This window comes from Passer montanus, unplaced genomic scaffold, assembly GCF_014805655.1.
Source record: "Passer montanus isolate IOZ18808 unplaced genomic scaffold, ASM1480565v1 scaffold19, whole genome shotgun sequence".
NCBI classification, from domain to species: Eukaryota; Metazoa; Chordata; class Aves; order Passeriformes; family Passeridae; genus Passer; species Passer montanus.
The window spans coordinates 6,732,762-6,751,206 of NW_024366480.1; the positions used below are offsets into that span (position 1 = coordinate 6,732,762).

Consider the following 18,445-nt stretch of genomic DNA (forward strand, 5'->3'; position numbering starts at 1 on the left):
ACTGTGCTTCTGGAGCAGAGAGGACATTTCCCGCTGTGGGAATGGTGTACACTTGGTGTGGTATGTGCAAGCCAGTGCTGCTGGCTGTCTCACTGCAGAAGTGCCAGCTCTGCTTTCTGCTGTCCTGCTTACCTTACAAACTTTGTAATCATAGTTTGTTTCCTCTTGTGATAATTCCACTGCTGATACTACATGTGCTGTTGAATGCTAAACTGCTTTGTGCCCTGAGGTGTCAGCAGTGGCTTTATTTGAGAAGTTGGGGCAGTGCAGTGTGTACATAGCACCTGACATGGCTGTGGGAGGAGAAGGCTGCCAGTATCTGTTCTGTGAGGAGTGATGATTGAATATACCACCATGAATAAATAGTATGCTCTTCACTACAGCTCATTTTATTTCAATAGCCTTCCCCTGTTTTAAAAATTAGCCGTATTACTGAACCTTGTTTTTATAGAAACATTTGTCAAGAAGGAATTTTTGCTGTGGAGGAGGGAGCTGATTTCTGCTGGGTGGAGTACATGTCCAATGAACCTTCCACTTACTTCAAGCCACTGTGGTAAGACTTGGAAAAATCCAAAGGTGTAAAAGTCAAATTTATTTCTTCTGATACAAGTTTCATGCTGTCACTTAGTTTGTATTAGAATATGAAAAATGTATGTAAGTTGCTACAGGAGAGGATAGAATTTTTTCGCTGCCAAGGATGTGCAAAAACAGCACTAGCTTCAGATAGGAGAGAGTGAAGGATCTGTTTCAAGTAAAACATTTTGGGAGTAAATACAGTATGTAAGAAAATAATGTGCAACTGTAAGCTACGATGAGAGTAGCTGAAAGTTGCTCATTGTCTCAAAGGTTAAAGGTTTTATTTTCAAGGCAAGTCAGAACTAGCAAAGCAGGTCTTAAATAAAAATTTACAGAGACTGCTTTAATCAAGCAGGTTTTGACTTTTATCATCTCTCTGCTTAGAATATTTACATTTGGCAGAGGTTGTGCTAGTTTCACAGCAATGTAACAGAGTATAGTAGGCGAGTTAGGGTGGGTAATTCAGGGAGTACTTTTTTTTGTTTGCTTTTTAATGAGGTCAGATTTACTATCTCTCACATCATGGATAAATTTGTCACACAAGTTAATGTAAAAAATGCTATAAAGCATATAATCTACATGAAATGCTCCCTAACACCGTTACTTATATCAACATTTAATATTTATTTTTGAAAAAAATGGTAAATTATTTTCATAAATTTTGCATGATACTACCTACTTTGCTTCGCACGATACTGCCTACTCAAAGGTAAATAATGGAGAGTAGTATGAGTAAAAATACTACTTATGTCACGTGGTTTTCTCATCTGATTGGAAATAAAGTAGTTTGATGGGAAGAATAGGAGAAAGTTGGGAGTTTGGTTTATTTTGCATAAATTTTAACATTGGGATGGCTGAATAGGAGGCTTAAGTTATCTGCAGTGAGCTACCAATTGGTGAGCTTAATTCACTTGACACATGCCTTTAGTGTGTATTTTTTGTACAGGTGTTTTGTGTAAGGTCTGTTGCCATGTACACTGAAGTCTTTTTCTGGTGCCTTGGACAGAGAAACCTTCAGAGGAAATATTTTAACAGGCTATGAAAAGGAGAATATATGTGTGCTTATATTTTGAAGCAACTTACTGACATTTTACTTCACTGAATATGAATATGTATTCATTTCCCAGTGTGTGGGAGAATAACCCAAGAAATAATTAAGGGTTTTATTTATAGTTCATGCGTTCCTTTGACAACAAAAATTTATCAAGACAATTTAGACAGCTATAAAATGTCTTTATGTAAAGATGTAAAGAATAAGGTAAGAATATGCAGGTAAAATTATTATATGTAAGTATTACACTAAGACATTAGTTTTATAGGTCAGCCTGAGTAGTCTAAGAGATCTCAAGAAAATATTAAATAAACTCCATTGATTCTATCTTAAAATTTTTTTCTTCTGTGGAGTCACATAACTATGTGACTAAAGTATTAATGATTTCATAGATTTAGAATCGATGTAGTAGTCAGTTCGTGTATCATTAAGATATAAAATGTTTGGTTTATTTATACAGTGAAGCTTCAAAATGGAGTACCTGTACTCATAATAAGACAGCAATATTTGTTTTATTAGACATAAGATGTTAATACACCTCTACTTCTGTAAGATGATATTTGCTCCTTCAGTTTGAAAGAATATTAAGGGGGAAAAGCCACTTCTTTTTCATTACTTGCCCAGGCATCTGCTCTGAAACAAATGCTTTTCCTGTGAAGCACACACATTTTACCAGGATAGCTATTTTTACAGTGGTAGAGAAACTGATCTCTCTGATCTAGTAAGTAGCAGAGACCTTACAGGGATCTCAGATTTCTGAATAATACAGTTTTAAGTCCTAAAACCATTAGTTTATTAGCACTTAGTCCTCTCCAGCATCACTTGGACTGAAATACATTATTTTAGTGACATTGGAATGGCAAATACTGTAAAATTAGGTCAGTATTTCTTTGTAATGTGGAACAACATTTTCCTCAAAGATATGAATGCTTTTTCTCTCTTTTTTCACAGAGGTGTATTTTAATAGAAGATTATTATGTTAGTCACTTTTTTGCTGTATACGAAAGTACAAGTTCGTGGCTAGTTTTTATATGTTACATATTATTTTTCTTTGTATTTATAAGAACTGTATCAGCATAGATAATCAGATAAGACATTGCACAATGTTACATAGAAGGTATTTTTTAGGTAGCTATCTAATCAAAACATTTTTATTCATTACATTCCAACCTCTATAAGTTTAAGTATGAAACAATCTAAAAAAATTAGTTATATAAATACAATAAATATATAAAACCCCATTTATAAAAAGAATAATTTTTAATATGATATGTAAGAGAAAGCTGCGTCAACCGTTGTATCAACTAGAGAATACTGCAGTAATAGTTACATATTGTGCTTGTAAAAAAAAAGGTATCTTTGATTCTTTATTAAAATAAGGTAATTTTACTTGTATTTAAATCAATTAGTGCATGCACAAGAGCATTTTTCAGATCAAAAACTTTGTCTGAGTTTATTTCATCATTCAGCTTCTGATCTGGCATGTTTCATATTCCTGTAGCTATTTATATTGCTATGGGCTTTTATCATCAGCTGCTTATATTCCATATAGCTTTTTCTCCTTATTTTTTATGTAGTAATTAACTTAATTGTCCTGAAAGCACTCCTGGTACAAAATGAAGTTCATTTGAGTGTTTGGGTTTTCATGCACTAGTTATATAAAATAGATATTTTAAAAAATACATTTTTCTATGTTGGGAACAGGGGAATCTTGTGTTCAAAATGTGCAAATGCTAATGGCAGGGGAAAAGATGAGAAAAGTTTTCCTAAAGTTGTTCTGGTTATAGCCTAACTTATTTTAATAAAGTAATTATGACATTATCATCTCTTCCTTGCCATAACATTTCTCCTTCAAAGTCCACCAGCCCATGTTTCCTGGCTCTCATCAGAATCCCAACAACCTTATCTGAAATACGAACATATCTGTCGAAGAGTTCCCCAAAAGTGACTTGGATCTTGCCGTCGGGCCGTGGCTTGGCCATGGATTCAATGATGAAGCACATGTCCCTGATCTCCCGGTGGATGTGGGCCTCAGCTCTCTTGGCTCTCTCGGCAGTTTTGGTTCCTTCCTTTGGGTGGCCGTAGCCTTCATCTCCTTTGTGCAGGCGTGTGGACATGGCCAGCTCGTGGTCAAACTCCTCGCTGAAGGGGTTCAGCTTCTGCGTTATGATGTGTTGGTCGGCCCATTCCTGCCACCTGTCCTTGAGGCTGTGCACGGCGCTGCATTTCCTGCGCGCGTTGCTGCGCGCCTCCTCGCTCAGCCGGCTGGCGCTGAAAGACACAGAAATGCACCTGAGCTTTGCATCTCCTCCTCTCCTGATACAGTCCTGTGTTTATTGGTCTCTGCTGTAACTGGGTTCTGTGCTCTAGGGGTGAGCTGGAAGCCACCAGGTGGCACGAGTTCACCACTTCTAAATTAGTTCTCTAGGGGCTGTTAGTCCTCATTCAGTTTGCACAAAAGGCAAGTTTCATGACCACAGCTTTATCCTGTCTGCACTACCACCTTCCAGTCCTGATCTGAGCCTGTTTGCACAAACTTTGTCCCAGAATGACTTAATTCTGTAAGGGAACAAAACAATAACTTGCTGATCACCTGTGCTTTCTGTATCTTTGATCAGGCACACAGTTCCCCATTCCTGCCTGCTTGGCCAAGCCTGAAGTGTGCCTGCCCTGAAGTTGGAGGTGCTGATTGCTGTAGGTGTATGACCTGGCTGAAAACTAGAGGGTAGTGCCTGGAAAAATCTGTCCTCTGTAATAGATGTCAATGATTATAGCAACAACAAAAGCTAATTGAGTGTCCTAGCTCTGTCTATGCTTCTGTTTGTGGAGTATAAATCTGAACAAATATTGAAGTCCAGAATTCACATTCCTGTGGGTAGGGTAGAAGCCTGAAAGTGTCAAGGACAAAGGATAAGGAAAGACCTTCAGAGATCTATTTTTTCTTTTTTTAATGTGTGTAATAGTTCTGGATGACTGCAGACAGACATTCTGTCCTCTTGTGGCCAATCTCACATGTTGTGGGGGAGCTATAGACAGTCGGAGCTAGTCATTGTGCTGTCCACGTCCTGTCAATGTATATGTACTGAACTCTGCTGGGACTATGCTGTTCTGTGACTATGCCAAAGTAATTTGTTTTCTTATATTTTTACTCCCCAAAAGGCTGCTCTGCAACCTCCCCAGTAATGTCAGCTGAATATTAATACCAGAAAATCAAAATGCACTTAGCAAACAGCACACAGGGCTGCAAAGTTGCAGAAGATTCTGTTCCCCTGTTGTTTGAACATATCTTTGTTTTCTACTAAGCTGGTTGAAATAGACAATAGGAGTCATAGAGATGTCCCTAGTTCACATGGGTGCAGCAGAAAGATGCCACTATTGGGCAGGGCTGTGCTAGGGTAAGAATTGCAAACACCAAGTGCCAGGGATAGGAAAAGAACTAGGAGACCTGCACTACTTTATTAGCTGTGGAGTTGCCCTAAGATTGCTTCACTGTAGTGAGGAACTGTGTTTAAAAAGCTCCAAAATACTCTTCCCTATCAATTTGGTGAAAAACCATCAGAAGAGTTGAGCATACTGAGTTGCCAAGAAAAGTGCACCTTTCTTCTGTGGTGTGACTACACCTGAGAGTAGGTAGCGTGTCTGTACCTGTAATTTTGTGTAAATGACTAACAGGTAGGTGTTGGCAGAGAGCATTAAAATATACTAGTGGGGTAAATCTAAACAATTTGGTTTCCCAGCAATAAACCAAATGCTGCTCTATATAAGCTATTGTCATACAGAAAAAGGGAGAGCTATGATCCTTTGTCCCTTCACCTGAATTGTGCCTTCATTGTCAGAGGAACTGTGGGCACAGGGTTTGGCTCTGCAAAGGAATTTGTATCCTGAAGCCTATGGCTATCTCAAAGGGTACAGAAACCCTGTGCCAGCACAGTCTGAACTCCAGATGAAGCTCAGATTGCTTCACTAGCTCTCCACGTGGAAGCTATCAGTTAAGGCAGGGAGAAAAAAAATCCTAAGTGAATCAAAATTGCCTTGAAGAACTGATGCCATCAGTCTCAGTGGAGTTTGAGTAGATATCATCATGGAAGGCTTATTCCTCAGCCACAGGAGGAACTCACAGCACAGCCTGTTTCCCCTTCTCTCCAGGGACTATGAGCACTGAGAAAGTCCTAGAGCTTCGGTTCCCCAGGCTGAGTGAAGAGAGCGACTGAGACAGCAGGAGGCTGTGCAGTCTTTGTTACTTACTTTAATATAACCGTCTAGAATGTATTCCCTCCTTTTTCTACTGAAACTAATTTTCCTTTTTAGCAGAATATTATTATTCCCTTCCTCATCCAAATCATCTTCTCAGTAGTTGAAAAAACCATCTTATCTGTCCTTTTGCTTTTATCGTGCCTCATGTGGGCTTGAAAAAACCTAACTTTTCCAATGCAGCTTGTAATTTAACCATTTCTAGTTGCTGAAGTACTTTTTTGCCATTGTTTAGCTTAATGACAGGTTAAAATGTGAATTGTTTACACATAGAAGCATATTTTTCATGTTTCTACTGCACCTACACGAAGGATTGTGCACCCAAAGTCAAAGTTTTGAACTTCTACGCACTGTAGAAGTGATTTATATGCAACAATCAACTAAATTAACCTGTTAACCAGAATGACCATCCTAAATGCATTCTGACCTTCTAGGCAAATAATGTCCATGTTGCATATTTGCCCTATTTCTGTCTGTAGGGGAAAGGTATGAATCCCATTTTAATTTTTGCGTTTCATATCCCTTCTGTTGCATCCTTTTTGCTTCTAAACATGAACAGAAGAATGTCTCTTATGCCAGTAGGAGTCAACAGGCCTTCTACTAAGGAAACAACCTTATTCCAGTAAGCAGTGAAGCTGGAAATAATGAAGGTGCTGATCTGAGGAAAACAAAATACTTGCACTGATGCTTTTTTCCTGGAATGTGGAGAGAAAAATGGGAGACATGCTTTAGCAACTGTGTACTTATGGCCTTTTTGAAGAAGATTAAACCACACTGAAAAGTTCATAAAGGTAGCAGGCTAAAATATTCTGAGGCTGTAAAGTAAAATTTAAAAAATGAATAGTTAAAAAAGTTCAGTACTGATAGCAGCACTGTAATGCATTCTGAATGTTTGATTTCAGTGGAAGAAAGAGCTATAAGTATCATAGAGGTTGTTATTTCAATAATTTGGACCACAGTAAATATGGCTAATCAATCTTTTTTCACGGTAACAGCACTAAAATTAGACATATGAGGAAAATATAAGAACAGTTTAACAGAAGCTAGATAGTTGGAGTGTTTCTGCTATAACGTTTGAAACAGAAAATTTGTTTAAATTGAAGTTGTTCAGAGATAAGTGCTGCAAATGTATCTTTTTTTACACTGTATATTTGGTATCTTTGGTTTGAGGTCATAACTTCAGGATGGTGCACACAGTCCTTGATGGTGAAAGGATGGTGCACACAGTCCTTGACAAAACCAAGGTACCAAAAACTTTCAAGCCCTGGGTTACTGGGGAGCTTTTTTCACTTGGGCTGTTAACCATTTCTTCTTACAGGACCTGACTGCTCAGCTGTACAGCAAAGCATCATTCTAATTCCATTTGAATAGTTAAAGTAGCTGTGGGGGTGCGTGTTCAGATAGCTGTGCTAAAAGGTACTGCATGGTTGAAATCCATAACTGTGTTAGTCACAGTCTAATGGTAACAATAATGCTCATCAGTAGTGAGGTGTAAAACCAAAATAGTGACCATGATACAGCCTGCCTGCCTGTCTGCACAGGGATCACAAAGTCCTTGTCAAAATGTTTTGGTATTTTCATCAGTTTTTCATAGTCAGTTTTTAATTTCTGAACATATGATTGGGATATGGTATGAACTTGGGGTCCAATATACTGTGGAATTTTCCTTTCTTTGAATTGATGACTTCCAAATTCATCAACTGGAAATGGAAATCAAATTGAAAGCTTCCAATAGAAGCTTTTCCATTTTCCATTTCCAAATGGAAATGGAAATCAAATGGAAAGTTTCCAAAGAAGCTTGTGAACCCAACTTTTAGTAAGAAGTATGTGGAAGTAATTCCTGCAATATTAATTTGGGACATTCTCTTCAAATTGCTCCTGAGAGTATTTACAATTTATACTAAGCAAAATAATGAATAAGTATTTGGCAATATTGCTTTTCAAATATATTGATTTAGACAACATTTGCTGAAATAAATGAGTAGCTGACAGCTCTTGATGAGGTAAAAGTTGTGCTTCTGAAATATGGACTGAAGTATTAAGAAATAAGTAGTTATTTTGATGAACTGGTAAATCCATTGTGAAAATTAATTATAATTAACATCTCCCAAATATAACTTCCTAACTTTTTGTATTAGGTACATAGTCTATGTTGAGTAACTACTTAAGCATGGAGTGATAAGTGAAAGGTCTCCTGAATTTGGATTAATGTCTTCTATATCAAGAACAATAGTTTATCTTTGACCACTTCCTACTAATCCTGCCCCCCATTTTCCTCATGGAAAGCTGTGCCCCTCAGCCACTTATGTTGCTGTAATGACGATGCTTTACTTACAGAGATGGGACAGGCCGTTTAATCCTCACAGCTGTCACCTCCCGGTCACTGTCCTCCTGCTCGAGCTTGTCCTCTGCTTCCCCGTAGCCACTGTCCTGGGCATCCAGGCTGTCATCACGACACTTCAGCAGCAGCTCTCCCTTGGCCCCATCTTTGTCGTCGTCTTCCATCTTCTCCCAGCCCTTGGTCAGCTCTGATACCACGTTTGAACACTTCCTCCTTATGGTTGAAGGTAATTTGTTGCTAAGAATTTTGTCAATAGCACTTGATTCTTCTTTGAGTTTGGTCATCTCAGAGTTGCTGTTGTTGTTCTCGTATCTTTCACTGAGGAGGCTGACATCGCCTCCTCGTTCATAGGCTTTGCTGACAACTGTTTTGGTCACCTCTTTGCTTTTAATGTTGAACATTTCGAGGTCTTCATCTGATTCACTTGATTTTTTTCCAGCATCTCTTATTGTCACCGAATCCTTTGCTAAGGATTTTTCATCATCTTTTTCTTGGTCCCTCTTGACAGATGGAATTTGCCATTTTTCAAAGGAACTTTCTTGTACAGGCTGAGCTGATGAGTTCACTGCAGTGGGGACCCATCCAGAGGGCTCTTGCTCTTGCTTTACATGGTGGTCAGATGCCCACTGCTGCCAGCCTCGTGCCAAGCTGAAGACCTGGCTGGCCATGCGGATCTTGTGGACAGCCCTTTTCACAGGAGCAGCGCTCGGCTTTTCCTCGGGAGCCATGCTGCTGTCTGCTGCCATCCTGCCTTCTCCTCCTCTTCTGCTCAGCACCTTCTGAATGGGCTTCCTGAAGAGACTAATGCCCTCTGAAGAGGGCCACACAGATTTAAATAGAAGCAGGAGCAGTTGATGCCTATGGAAAATATGTGACATGCTTCTCACAAAGATAGAGTATCCTCACTGTTGCAGAAGTCTTTTTTTTAAACGCAGGGTTACATTTCATCACAGCAGATGAATGATGCATGATGTAAACAGTGTGACACAGACCTGTTCTGGAAATAGTGGGAAAGTAACAGCTTCTTTAGTCCCCCCTCCCTGGGACTGCTGAGTTCCCAGTTTGTTGGCAAGGGTCTTGTTCTTTTGGAAATGCAGCACTTGGGTTAGAGGTCCTGATCAGAGTGACTGAAAATGCTAATTTTGAAAGGCTGTCAGTGGCTAGGATCTTTGGCCAGAGTGGACACTCCTCATCATCACAAGAAAATAGTGGCCCTTGTCATGGAGTGTGAAGCCAGAAGCAAGTTATGACTGAGACAATTTTAGAGGTATTTCCTAAAAAGATACTGGGTGATTTTTTCTTATTGCTCATGTGTCCAAGGAAATCGAGGTTTGTTAATTTTTTAAAAGGTATTTATGTGTTCTCTTCCCAGTCATTATCTATTAATGTCTCTCTCTTTAGAACGTAACTTCAGGGGGGCCTGGGAACACTATCATGTTTGGTGTCAGCACCAGGGAAGAGGGAATCACTATGTCTGGGGATCAGTACAGTAAGTCTGACTTGATCAGATGGATGAATCATCTCCAAATTTTAGGGTTTTGAGAAAATAAAATATAACCTATTTATTTTCTCACTGCTTTTTCAAGAGAGTTATATACAGCATAATTATGTTTACTGTGTTTTTCTAGGAAATCTTACGATTTGTTCATTCCAGAGGACTTCCTAGAGTGAGTTCATATTCAAACTTGTAAAATTGTCTAATGAATTGATACATCCATTGTTGCATGGTAATAATTTTTTTCTGAGATAGAGTTCTGTGATATCTTATTTCTTAATATAATGTTTCCTAAATAGGAACGGAAAATGTCATTGCTTTTTCAATCCATCATACCTTGCAGATTACAGGATGACCTGTGGCACTTGCCATGTGGTGCTCTGAGGCACTCAGAACTTCAAGGAATCCTGTTGGCTTTGTTGGTGTTACATCAGAGATAAATATGGACTCTTATACTCTGCCTTTTTTTAATCTTCTCTCTGTTAAAGGCTGGGCTGTTTGAAGTAGGTCAGATCATATTTAGCTCTTGATTAATGCTATAAGACTACATCATACCTTTGACTTCCATGAAGAATTCCTCATTAATCTGTGGAGTAATTTCCTCTTCAAAACTGATGACATAATGTAAGTTTGTGTTGCTATTAGATATTTACTCATGCTTTTATTTTAGAAAAAAATGTGTCACCTCTGTGTACTGTACAGTCTCAGCTATTGCCTACTGCGTCATAGCTGTGAGATGACATTGTGAGATGTACCCATACAACTTGATTAAGGAACATGTGCCACCAAACATTTATTTTGGTCATTTTAAGGCTAATCAGGAATGGGACCTGTGCTTAGAATTTACACATGTCCATGCAGGCACACAGGGGAGTGTATGCTCCCTAAAATATAAGGAAGAGGCAAGTGAAAGAAAGTAATGCACATGCAGAATAGGAGTATTACACCAGTTCATTATGTCAATCTGTGTGGTTTCTGGAGTGTGAGGGTGGCTGAGGCTTTAAGAATGAGCTGAAAGCTAAATACAAATTAGGGGTCTGGCCAAGGAAGGAGTGTAGTGAAACAATCAACTGTGGAAGGACAATCCTGGAGCGCAAGGCAAGAGAGATCCCTGTTAAAGGGCAGGGTCAGCTCCACCTCCATGTGAATCAATCCTGTTTTACCTGCTCTTAAAGACTACCAGCAGTAGATACTCCCCACTGACTAGGCAATCTATTCCACTGGTTAATTGGCTGTATTTTGCAATCAAAGGCCTCTTCTCAGTTTATTACTGCAAATATTCTTGTGTTTATTGAACACTTTTGCTCTCATACAATATTTGCAAGTAGTTGTATTGAAATTCATGGCAGTGAGAAATTGCATTCCTAAGGAATGTTTAGAAATTACACACACTTAATACATTTCAAAAAAGTTGTTAATATAGAGACTTGTGGTTTTTTTCTAACAGACTTGACCTTAGTATACTGGTCATAGTCCTACAGTCTTAATGCTTACATAGTTTAGATAAATGACAATAAAAAGTTAGATGAATGAAAACCACCAAGATTACAGATCTAAACTACTATTAAATCCATATTGCATAACATATTACATATTACACAATATGTAAAATAAATGTTTAGTTTAAATTGGTCACTATATTAAGCTGAAGTGTTATCACAGACTTGTCAAAAGTGCCAGTGAAACTTTGATATAATTATTCTGAGGATAACTATCTTTATAATTCTTAATTTTAGGGTGTACAGTGATGTTGCCTTGAATGTGTTGCATGTTGTCTCATTTTATATGGTAATGCTACCAGCAAGAAGTTAATTATAAATTATGTCCAAATCATCCAGTGATATTCATACTTTGTGTGTTGTTTGATTTGCAAATGTTTTATTGCAGTAAGACTAGAATTTTTTATTTCATGATTTTAAGTTTTTATTCTTAATGAGATAATCAGCCAAGGTTACATTTCTGCATGTAATTTCCCTGCTGTGACTTTCACAAGCCAATAGCCAGCCCCAAAGGCACAGGTATATTTTAGGCAGGCTGGACCCAAACACATTTTCTATGTGTCTTCCACACATCACAAGGTCACAAAATGCACTCTAAATGCTTAGCAAGGCTGTGTGAGAGTGACTGTCACATGCTTTCACAAATTCAGCAACTATCCTTGAGGCCAGAGTGGAGGGACATTTCTTGCAGATCTATAGGAGAAAAGGTAATTGGAGAAAGTATTAACTTTGATGAGCAAGCTTGACACATGCTGACACTGTAAACTTCTTTTTCCTTGACCCTGGCTGCCTACATTTCTGGGATTTGATCTCCTTGACACCTTTAGACAAGTCTGCACAAGTCACTAAGACCTTGTTACTGCTTGTGGATTGCTGCATTTCACATAATACCTCTGACTTCCTGAATCCAAAGTTTTAAAGGACCAGCTGGGGGATTGCCAGTGTCAGAGATAAAAGTTGGGATGTTTTTGCTGTGTGATGGTTTGGTTTTGTTTTCCCCCCAGATGGATTTTTCCCTGTATGGTTCTAAACTGTTTAAAAATATTTTAATTTTCTCTTTTCTGTAGAAGACTAACAGTGTCTGGGAGACCAGTATGATATCTAATTATTTTTGTTTTGTTTAAGGATGATTAATTTTAAAGGTAGAACTGTATCCTTCATACCTTACCTTGTCAGACACTGACATAAGTTATTCCAAGGAATTTAATTTTGAACCGATTGTTAGTGTATGAAAGATGCTGTCTTCCTCCCCAGAGTTAGTGGTGAATAATGAAAACAAGATGTGTTTCTTTCCTAAGTACAACCAGCTGCTATTATCAGGAATCTCAGGAATTCTCACCATGACACAGTTAAAGTACATTGTGTCATAACATCATACGTTGCCAGTTATCAGAGGAAACCTGTAAAAAGAGTTAGAGTTTGGGATTTCCTTATTTTTAGAGTTCACATCAAACAAATTCCTTCTAACAACAGCAGTGAGCAACCGTGTCTCTTTCAGCATGCACCTCCATGGACAATCCAGGTGTCTGAGCTCCAAGAAATGGATGCTCCTGAGCTTTTGGACTTGGTCATGTCCAGCCATTAACTGAAGGAAGTTTATGCATTCATTGGTGCAGTTTCTTATAGTTGCATCCTATATCTGGCCACAGCCTTTTTTGCTTAACTGAAATTGTATTGTACTGAGAAATTATCCCTGTGTAGTAATTACATGGAATTTTGAGTCTGGAATTTGATTTATGTGTCATCAAGATTCAACTATATGAGAGATCAGGGCTTATCCATGACCTATCATAGCAGCACTGCTCTATGAAGAAAATAAATCCAACAAACTGCTAAGAAGAGCCTGCTCAGAATCCAGCCTGACAGACTCTCAGTTGTGGAAGGGTAATGGAGAGAGGGAGGATGCACCATCCAGTAGCAGCAGCTGCAGCAATTTGTGGAGTGCAGCCCCAAAGCTCCTCTCCCCCCAGGTGAGACAGATTTAAATGCAAGTCACCCAAGCAATAGAGAACAGCCCTGCAGATTCCCAGATGGCTGAGGATGAGATTTCAGCATAATTTTTTCACTGCAGTCTGGTAGAGAAACCTGGCTTTAGAGCTGACACAAACCCAATTCAGGATGGCTTTACATTCATCCATGGAGCTTCAAATTCCTCCCCACGCCCTGCTACTCAAGTGACAAAACTCTTTGCTGTCTTGTGAAGTTGTCTTCACATTTCAGAAGATGAAAACTAAGACTGGGATATGGAGCCTTAAAGCCCTTTGGCACACTTTTCATACTTTTACATACAGTGACCACAGCTTCTTTTTGGAGTCAGATGCCTGTGAGAAATCCCTACAAGTTTAATCCAGTTTATACAGAAAAGGGAAGAAGAGGTAAGACCACATGCTTTTAGTCCCGCTTTACCTTTAAGCATAAATACAACTCTTCTTTGAATATCTATAGTAAATGAACAGAAACAAGTAAGAAGCAGTAATGAAGCAATTTTGTTTAAAAATCGAAGCAAACACTTGCAAGAAATAATTTGTATCAGGCATTTAGTTCTACTTGCATTATGAAGAAATTTCTGAAGATCATTTAAACAAGATAGCCTTTGAGATAAATCCAGAAATCTGTTGCTATTCAAGTTTATGTTGATCATATCTATTTGTCAATGAATGGTTATCCTTTTCTGATAAGAAAATTATGTAATGATAAGTAATTTAATTTTATGGTTCCAACTTGCTGACGTATCTTAGTTTAAAGTTTACCTAGAAATAGTCTTATGGCTTTGAGAATATGGCCTTTTTGCTGCCATTGAAATCTGAGAAGAGCACTGGATACGAGGAATTGAAAGTCTTCACATAACTTTGCAATACAAGAAGGATGGGAGGAATACCAGAATAGGAGAACTTGAAATCAGACACCTGGATGTAATGTGAGAGATGATAAATGTATTTTACACATCTACAAGAAAGAAATCACAGGTAAAAAAAAAATAAAAGTACAGTTCTATATAGTCAAAATATGTTACAAACAAGAGATAAGAGGCATAATCAAATCAGGGTCCTCCAGGTATTAACAAGTCAGTGCTTCCGTGCATTGTGGCTTTCCTGGCTTTCAGTTTTCAGGGTAATATTAACTGCATATTTCTGCTAATGGCTCTTTCTCAGATTTCAAGGTGGCAAATGTGAGAAGAAAATAGTATTTTCACAATTAAAAAAAAAAATCCTGTAAGGGACAGTGTCCAGTTAATTGCAGCAGTACAAATCAGACCTGAATGAACCACTTTATAAGTTGTTTTGTCCCTAGTCTGTTTAAAGTGCATTTACTTACAGTTATCACTGCATGTGCAGTTCTGTATTGGTCATTCTTATTGTCTTTACAGTCTACTATATTTGTTAGCTTATTAAAATCTGCCAATAAAAAGTATAAACATAAACAGTTGTGCCTTTGATGTGTATAGGGAACCTACCATGGGTTTTTGGAAGGATCACTGAAAATTTACATTTGTACTTCTAATGGAGTTGCTAGTTATTGTCTTTACATTACAAGTATTGCAACTTTAAAAAAAAATTCAAATCTTCATTTCTAAAATTATCTTTTGAGAATGGAGTGGTAAACGGACTGCAAATTTTAGGAAATATGTTTGAATTCAGAAAACTATAGAAAAAAAGAGAAAAGAACCCAGAGAAAATTGAGTCTGAATATAATATAAATGCAATATTTCATTATTCGTTTTAAAGTGTAATTTAGAACCAGTCTCAAAACTCAGGAAACAAGCCTCAGTATAATTTTGATATTTTTTGTGAAGATTTTTAAATATTCACTGAGGGAAATACCTTGAATTAGGTAAATTCTGTGTCTGCATTTCTGTTTTAATCTATCAGTTGGCTAAAGGAATTAGCATATTTTCAATGCCTCAGTCAAAATCCTGCTCAGCTCTTTTGTTATTCCATATCCTGAAAGATCCTCACTCAAAGGATTGTTTGAAATAATTGATGTTACGGCTCAGGTTTGGAGGTATCTATGGTGAAAAGCAGAAATCGTCTTGACCAATTCATTGTGTTTTTTCTTGCAGTGTGGGGGATCTCACTTTAAAGGTGACAGCAGCGTGCTGTGGCTGTAACCTGTGACTGATTCTTGACCTCTGGGTAGCGCAGACGAATCCTCGCGGGTGCCGTTGGCTCTGCCCGCTCCCGCTGTCACATTCCTCTGCCACGGGGGGACAGATCCTTATTTATTGGCTCCCACTTGGCCACCAGCTGCTCTCACAGCATGCAGCTGTGTTGTTGTTAACACAGGCAGACCCCTGGCTTGGAGGGAAGTCCGTGCCCAGCTTGCAGAGGAGCACTGCTCTCCAGAGCTGCTGGCTGAACCCCGTTGACTTTAGGTGTCAAGAAGTGAGTGATGGGAATTGCTGGAAGATCATGTGGTATTTACAGTGCCCTGTGGATGTTTCCTTGGCCCATGACTATGCTTTAGTTGCCAAGGAAGCTGGCAATGAAGAGCTGAGAGGACCAATGATGGGTCCTAGTTTTCATCAGAAACTTCTAAACCACATTAGATTGAATTCCACACCTATCTCATTTTAAAACTATGCTTCAGACATCTGCCTTACTTCTCACATGAAGTAACTAATTAACAGGCCATGATTAGGAGGTAAAATTTTTTGCAAAAGAAGGTGAGAGTAGAGGACTGGGAGCTTGAGGTCATTATTTAAAACTGCTCATCATTTGATTTGCAGTATGGGAGCAAGCTATGCATTCCTCTTGGATACAAGGATATCTAATTGCTAGTAGCAGCACCCAGACTGAGCCATTCTGGGAGGCAGTGACAAGTATCTACTCATTTTTGTCATCAGCTTGATGTAGTTGTGTGGCTACCTCATGCTTCAGCACAGAGACAGCTATGCCTGTTAATGCAGTGAATGACTTAGTGACTCAAAATACAGGTCAGTGTACTAGCAGTGATTTTGAGGGAAAAATCAACTTCCTTCTCCTCTTTGCTTGACTGAACCAAGATAATATCACTCACAATGGGGTCAGCCATTTCAGCACAGAAAATTTGAGAAGGCACTTCATTTTCAATTGATATTTGAAAATATGTGACTGGTCAGCTTGAAGTGTTTTGCTTCTCAGGCAGGTAAGCTGATTGTAGCTGTCACTGGACTGGAGACCTGGACCTTCCTGGCTCTTTCCCTGCATCACTAGTCACTGCTGAATTAATCCAGTCTTGTATATCCCAGGAGATTTGTAAGCTTTGAATTTCAGTGAACACTAACCAAATCAATATTATCACAGAGCACTTTCTCAGCTTTGCTACCTCTTTTCTTAAAATAAAGGAGAAACACATGTTTACATTTAAAGAGCATTATGGTACTCACAACGCTTGACTGGAAATAGTAATTTTGGGCCATTTGCATTTTTTTTTTACTCTGTGGAACCTGCTAAGGTTTGTGGCAGAGGGCAATGGATCTGTCCCTGAGGGCTTAACAGGTTCCCCAATATAATAAAAGTATCAGAATTTTAAATCAGTTGAAAGAAATATATTTTTGCTCTTTTCTTACCCATATAATTGCCAATAATTTTTTGTTGTTGTTGAAATTACTGCAGTGGTCTTTATTAGTCCTTATTTCCCTCTTGGTATTTCTCTTCAGACAGTGATTTATAAAGTTCCAGGTTTACTCAAGAAAGAAGGAGGAAGTGATTGGGAGGTTTTGAATGGCAGGAAAGATGTAATAAAGATAAAATCTTCTCATCATACCTTTGAAACCCATGGGAATCACACAAGAAGCATTCCAGTGAGTGGAATCCACAGGCAAAGGCTGGTATGAGAAAAAGTAGTGAGCAGAGGTATGTACTTCTCTAATGCCTCTCCTGTTTTGAGAGTTGAATAATAAAAAGGATGCAGTTTATTCAAGTCCCAGGAATACAGTATTCCACACAATTTGCAGCTTAGGAAGAATCCTTCCCACGAAGTAGATCTGCTGTGTATACACCAAAACTGCAATTAAAAGGGTTGGAGGTAGGAAGAACATTTCTCATTGTCATTGTTTAGGAGGTACTTGTTAAGAAGTACTTCAAGGGTACTTTCTCCTGAGATTCCATGGGGGAGGCCTTGCTGTGATGAGCCCTTGGGGCAGCTCCTGCCCATCCACCACTCCCCTGGAGTGCACAGTGCCTCTATGGAGTACACAGTGCCCCTGTGGAGTGCACAGTGCTGCCATGGAGTGTACAGTGTTCTTATGGAGTGCACAGTGCTGCCATGGAGTGTGCAATGTTCCCATGGAGGGCACAGTGCTGCCATGGAGTGTGCAATGTTCCCATGGAGTGCACAGTGCTGCCATGGAGTGTGCAATGTTCCCATGGAGTGCACAGTGCCCCTGTGGAGTGTGCAATGTTCCCATGGAGTGCACAGTGCTGCCATGGAGCGTACAGTGCCCCTGTGGAGTGCACCGTGCTCTGGCTCCCTGAGCAGCTCCTCCCAGTGGTGCTGCTCACGATTCCTGTGCTGTGCCCAGATTCCATGGAGAGGCCAGGAGGCTGAGCACTGCTGCAGGAGACTGCCTGCCCCCAGCACCCAGAGCAGAGTCCAGGCTGCCAGGCAATGAAGGTCTTTAAAGAGTGTCTTTGGAATGGTCAGACACCCAGAGAAGGGCTCTGCAATGACTGGCCAGCTGAGGGGGTCAAAGGGAGGAAGACTTTATGTTGTTTATTAGAGAAAATTTGTGGTCCTGGAGTGTTTATGGGAATAATCCTTGGTAGTAAATAACAATGCAGAAGAATGTCTAAGGAAAGATTTTATTTCTATGACTGAGCATAATTTTATCTAACTTTATCTAATCTTCAGTAAATCACTGTACTGAACCATTCCATCTTCCATATTTGTGCAATTGTCTCTAGATCTGGATGATTCCTTGATATTTGTTAAACACAGACCAAAGACTATAGTCTATCTATGGAATGGTACTTTTTGGAAATTGCAGTATTAGACACAGATCAAGGTGCTGTAGTTTTCTTATTTAATTCTTTTTCCTACATGAAAACCACCCTGAATGTCTTACTTTAAGCATATTTAATGTTTTAGTAAAGAAAGAAGTTCCAATCTAGGGAAATCTGAAAGAATCAGATTCTAACATCTACTGCTGCTGATTAAGGCTTATTACACAAGGAATTGCAATGACACTAGTGAGTACACTGGCAAGATAAGTGATTTTATCTGATGCAATGAAGGGTGGTGGTCCATCAAAT

The 18,445-nt window shown here is 39.0% G+C and overlaps 1 protein-coding gene and 1 long non-coding RNA gene across 2 annotated transcripts; one reads left to right on the forward strand and one right to left on the reverse strand.

Annotated features, from left to right (window-relative positions):
- Positions 1-2,049: 2,049 nt before the first annotated feature.
- On the reverse strand, positions 2,050-9,024 carry ABRA (actin binding Rho activating protein). The gene is made up of 2 exons (XM_039706080.1): positions 8,214-9,024; positions 2,050-3,898 (listed from the first exon to the last, which is right to left on the reverse strand). The coding sequence occupies exons 1-2, from the start codon at positions 8,963-8,965 to the stop codon at positions 3,421-3,423; spliced, it is 1,230 nt and encodes a 409-aa protein (XP_039562014.1). The 5' UTR covers positions 8,966-9,024; the 3' UTR covers positions 2,050-3,420.
- Positions 9,025-9,156: 132 nt separating this feature from the next.
- LOC120500760 lies at positions 9,157-14,191 on the forward strand. Its single transcript, XR_005627167.1, has 2 exons — positions 9,157-9,486; positions 9,621-14,191. It is a non-coding gene; the product is annotated as an uncharacterized LOC120500760 (long non-coding RNA).
- The last annotated feature ends 4,254 nt before the right edge of the window (positions 14,192-18,445 follow it).

What these genes read in the sequence shown, in the direction of transcription:
- ABRA (XM_039706080.1), bottom strand. Translation starts at nt 8,965, where the DNA reads ATGGCAGCAGACAGCAGCATGGCTCCCGAGGAAAAGCCGAGCGCTGCT. An exon ending in AAACGGCCTGTCCCATCTCT is followed by an intron (nt 3,899 to 8,213) that starts GTAAGTAAAGCA and finishes TGTGTCTTTCAG; the next exon opens with CGCCAGCCGGCTGAGCGAGG.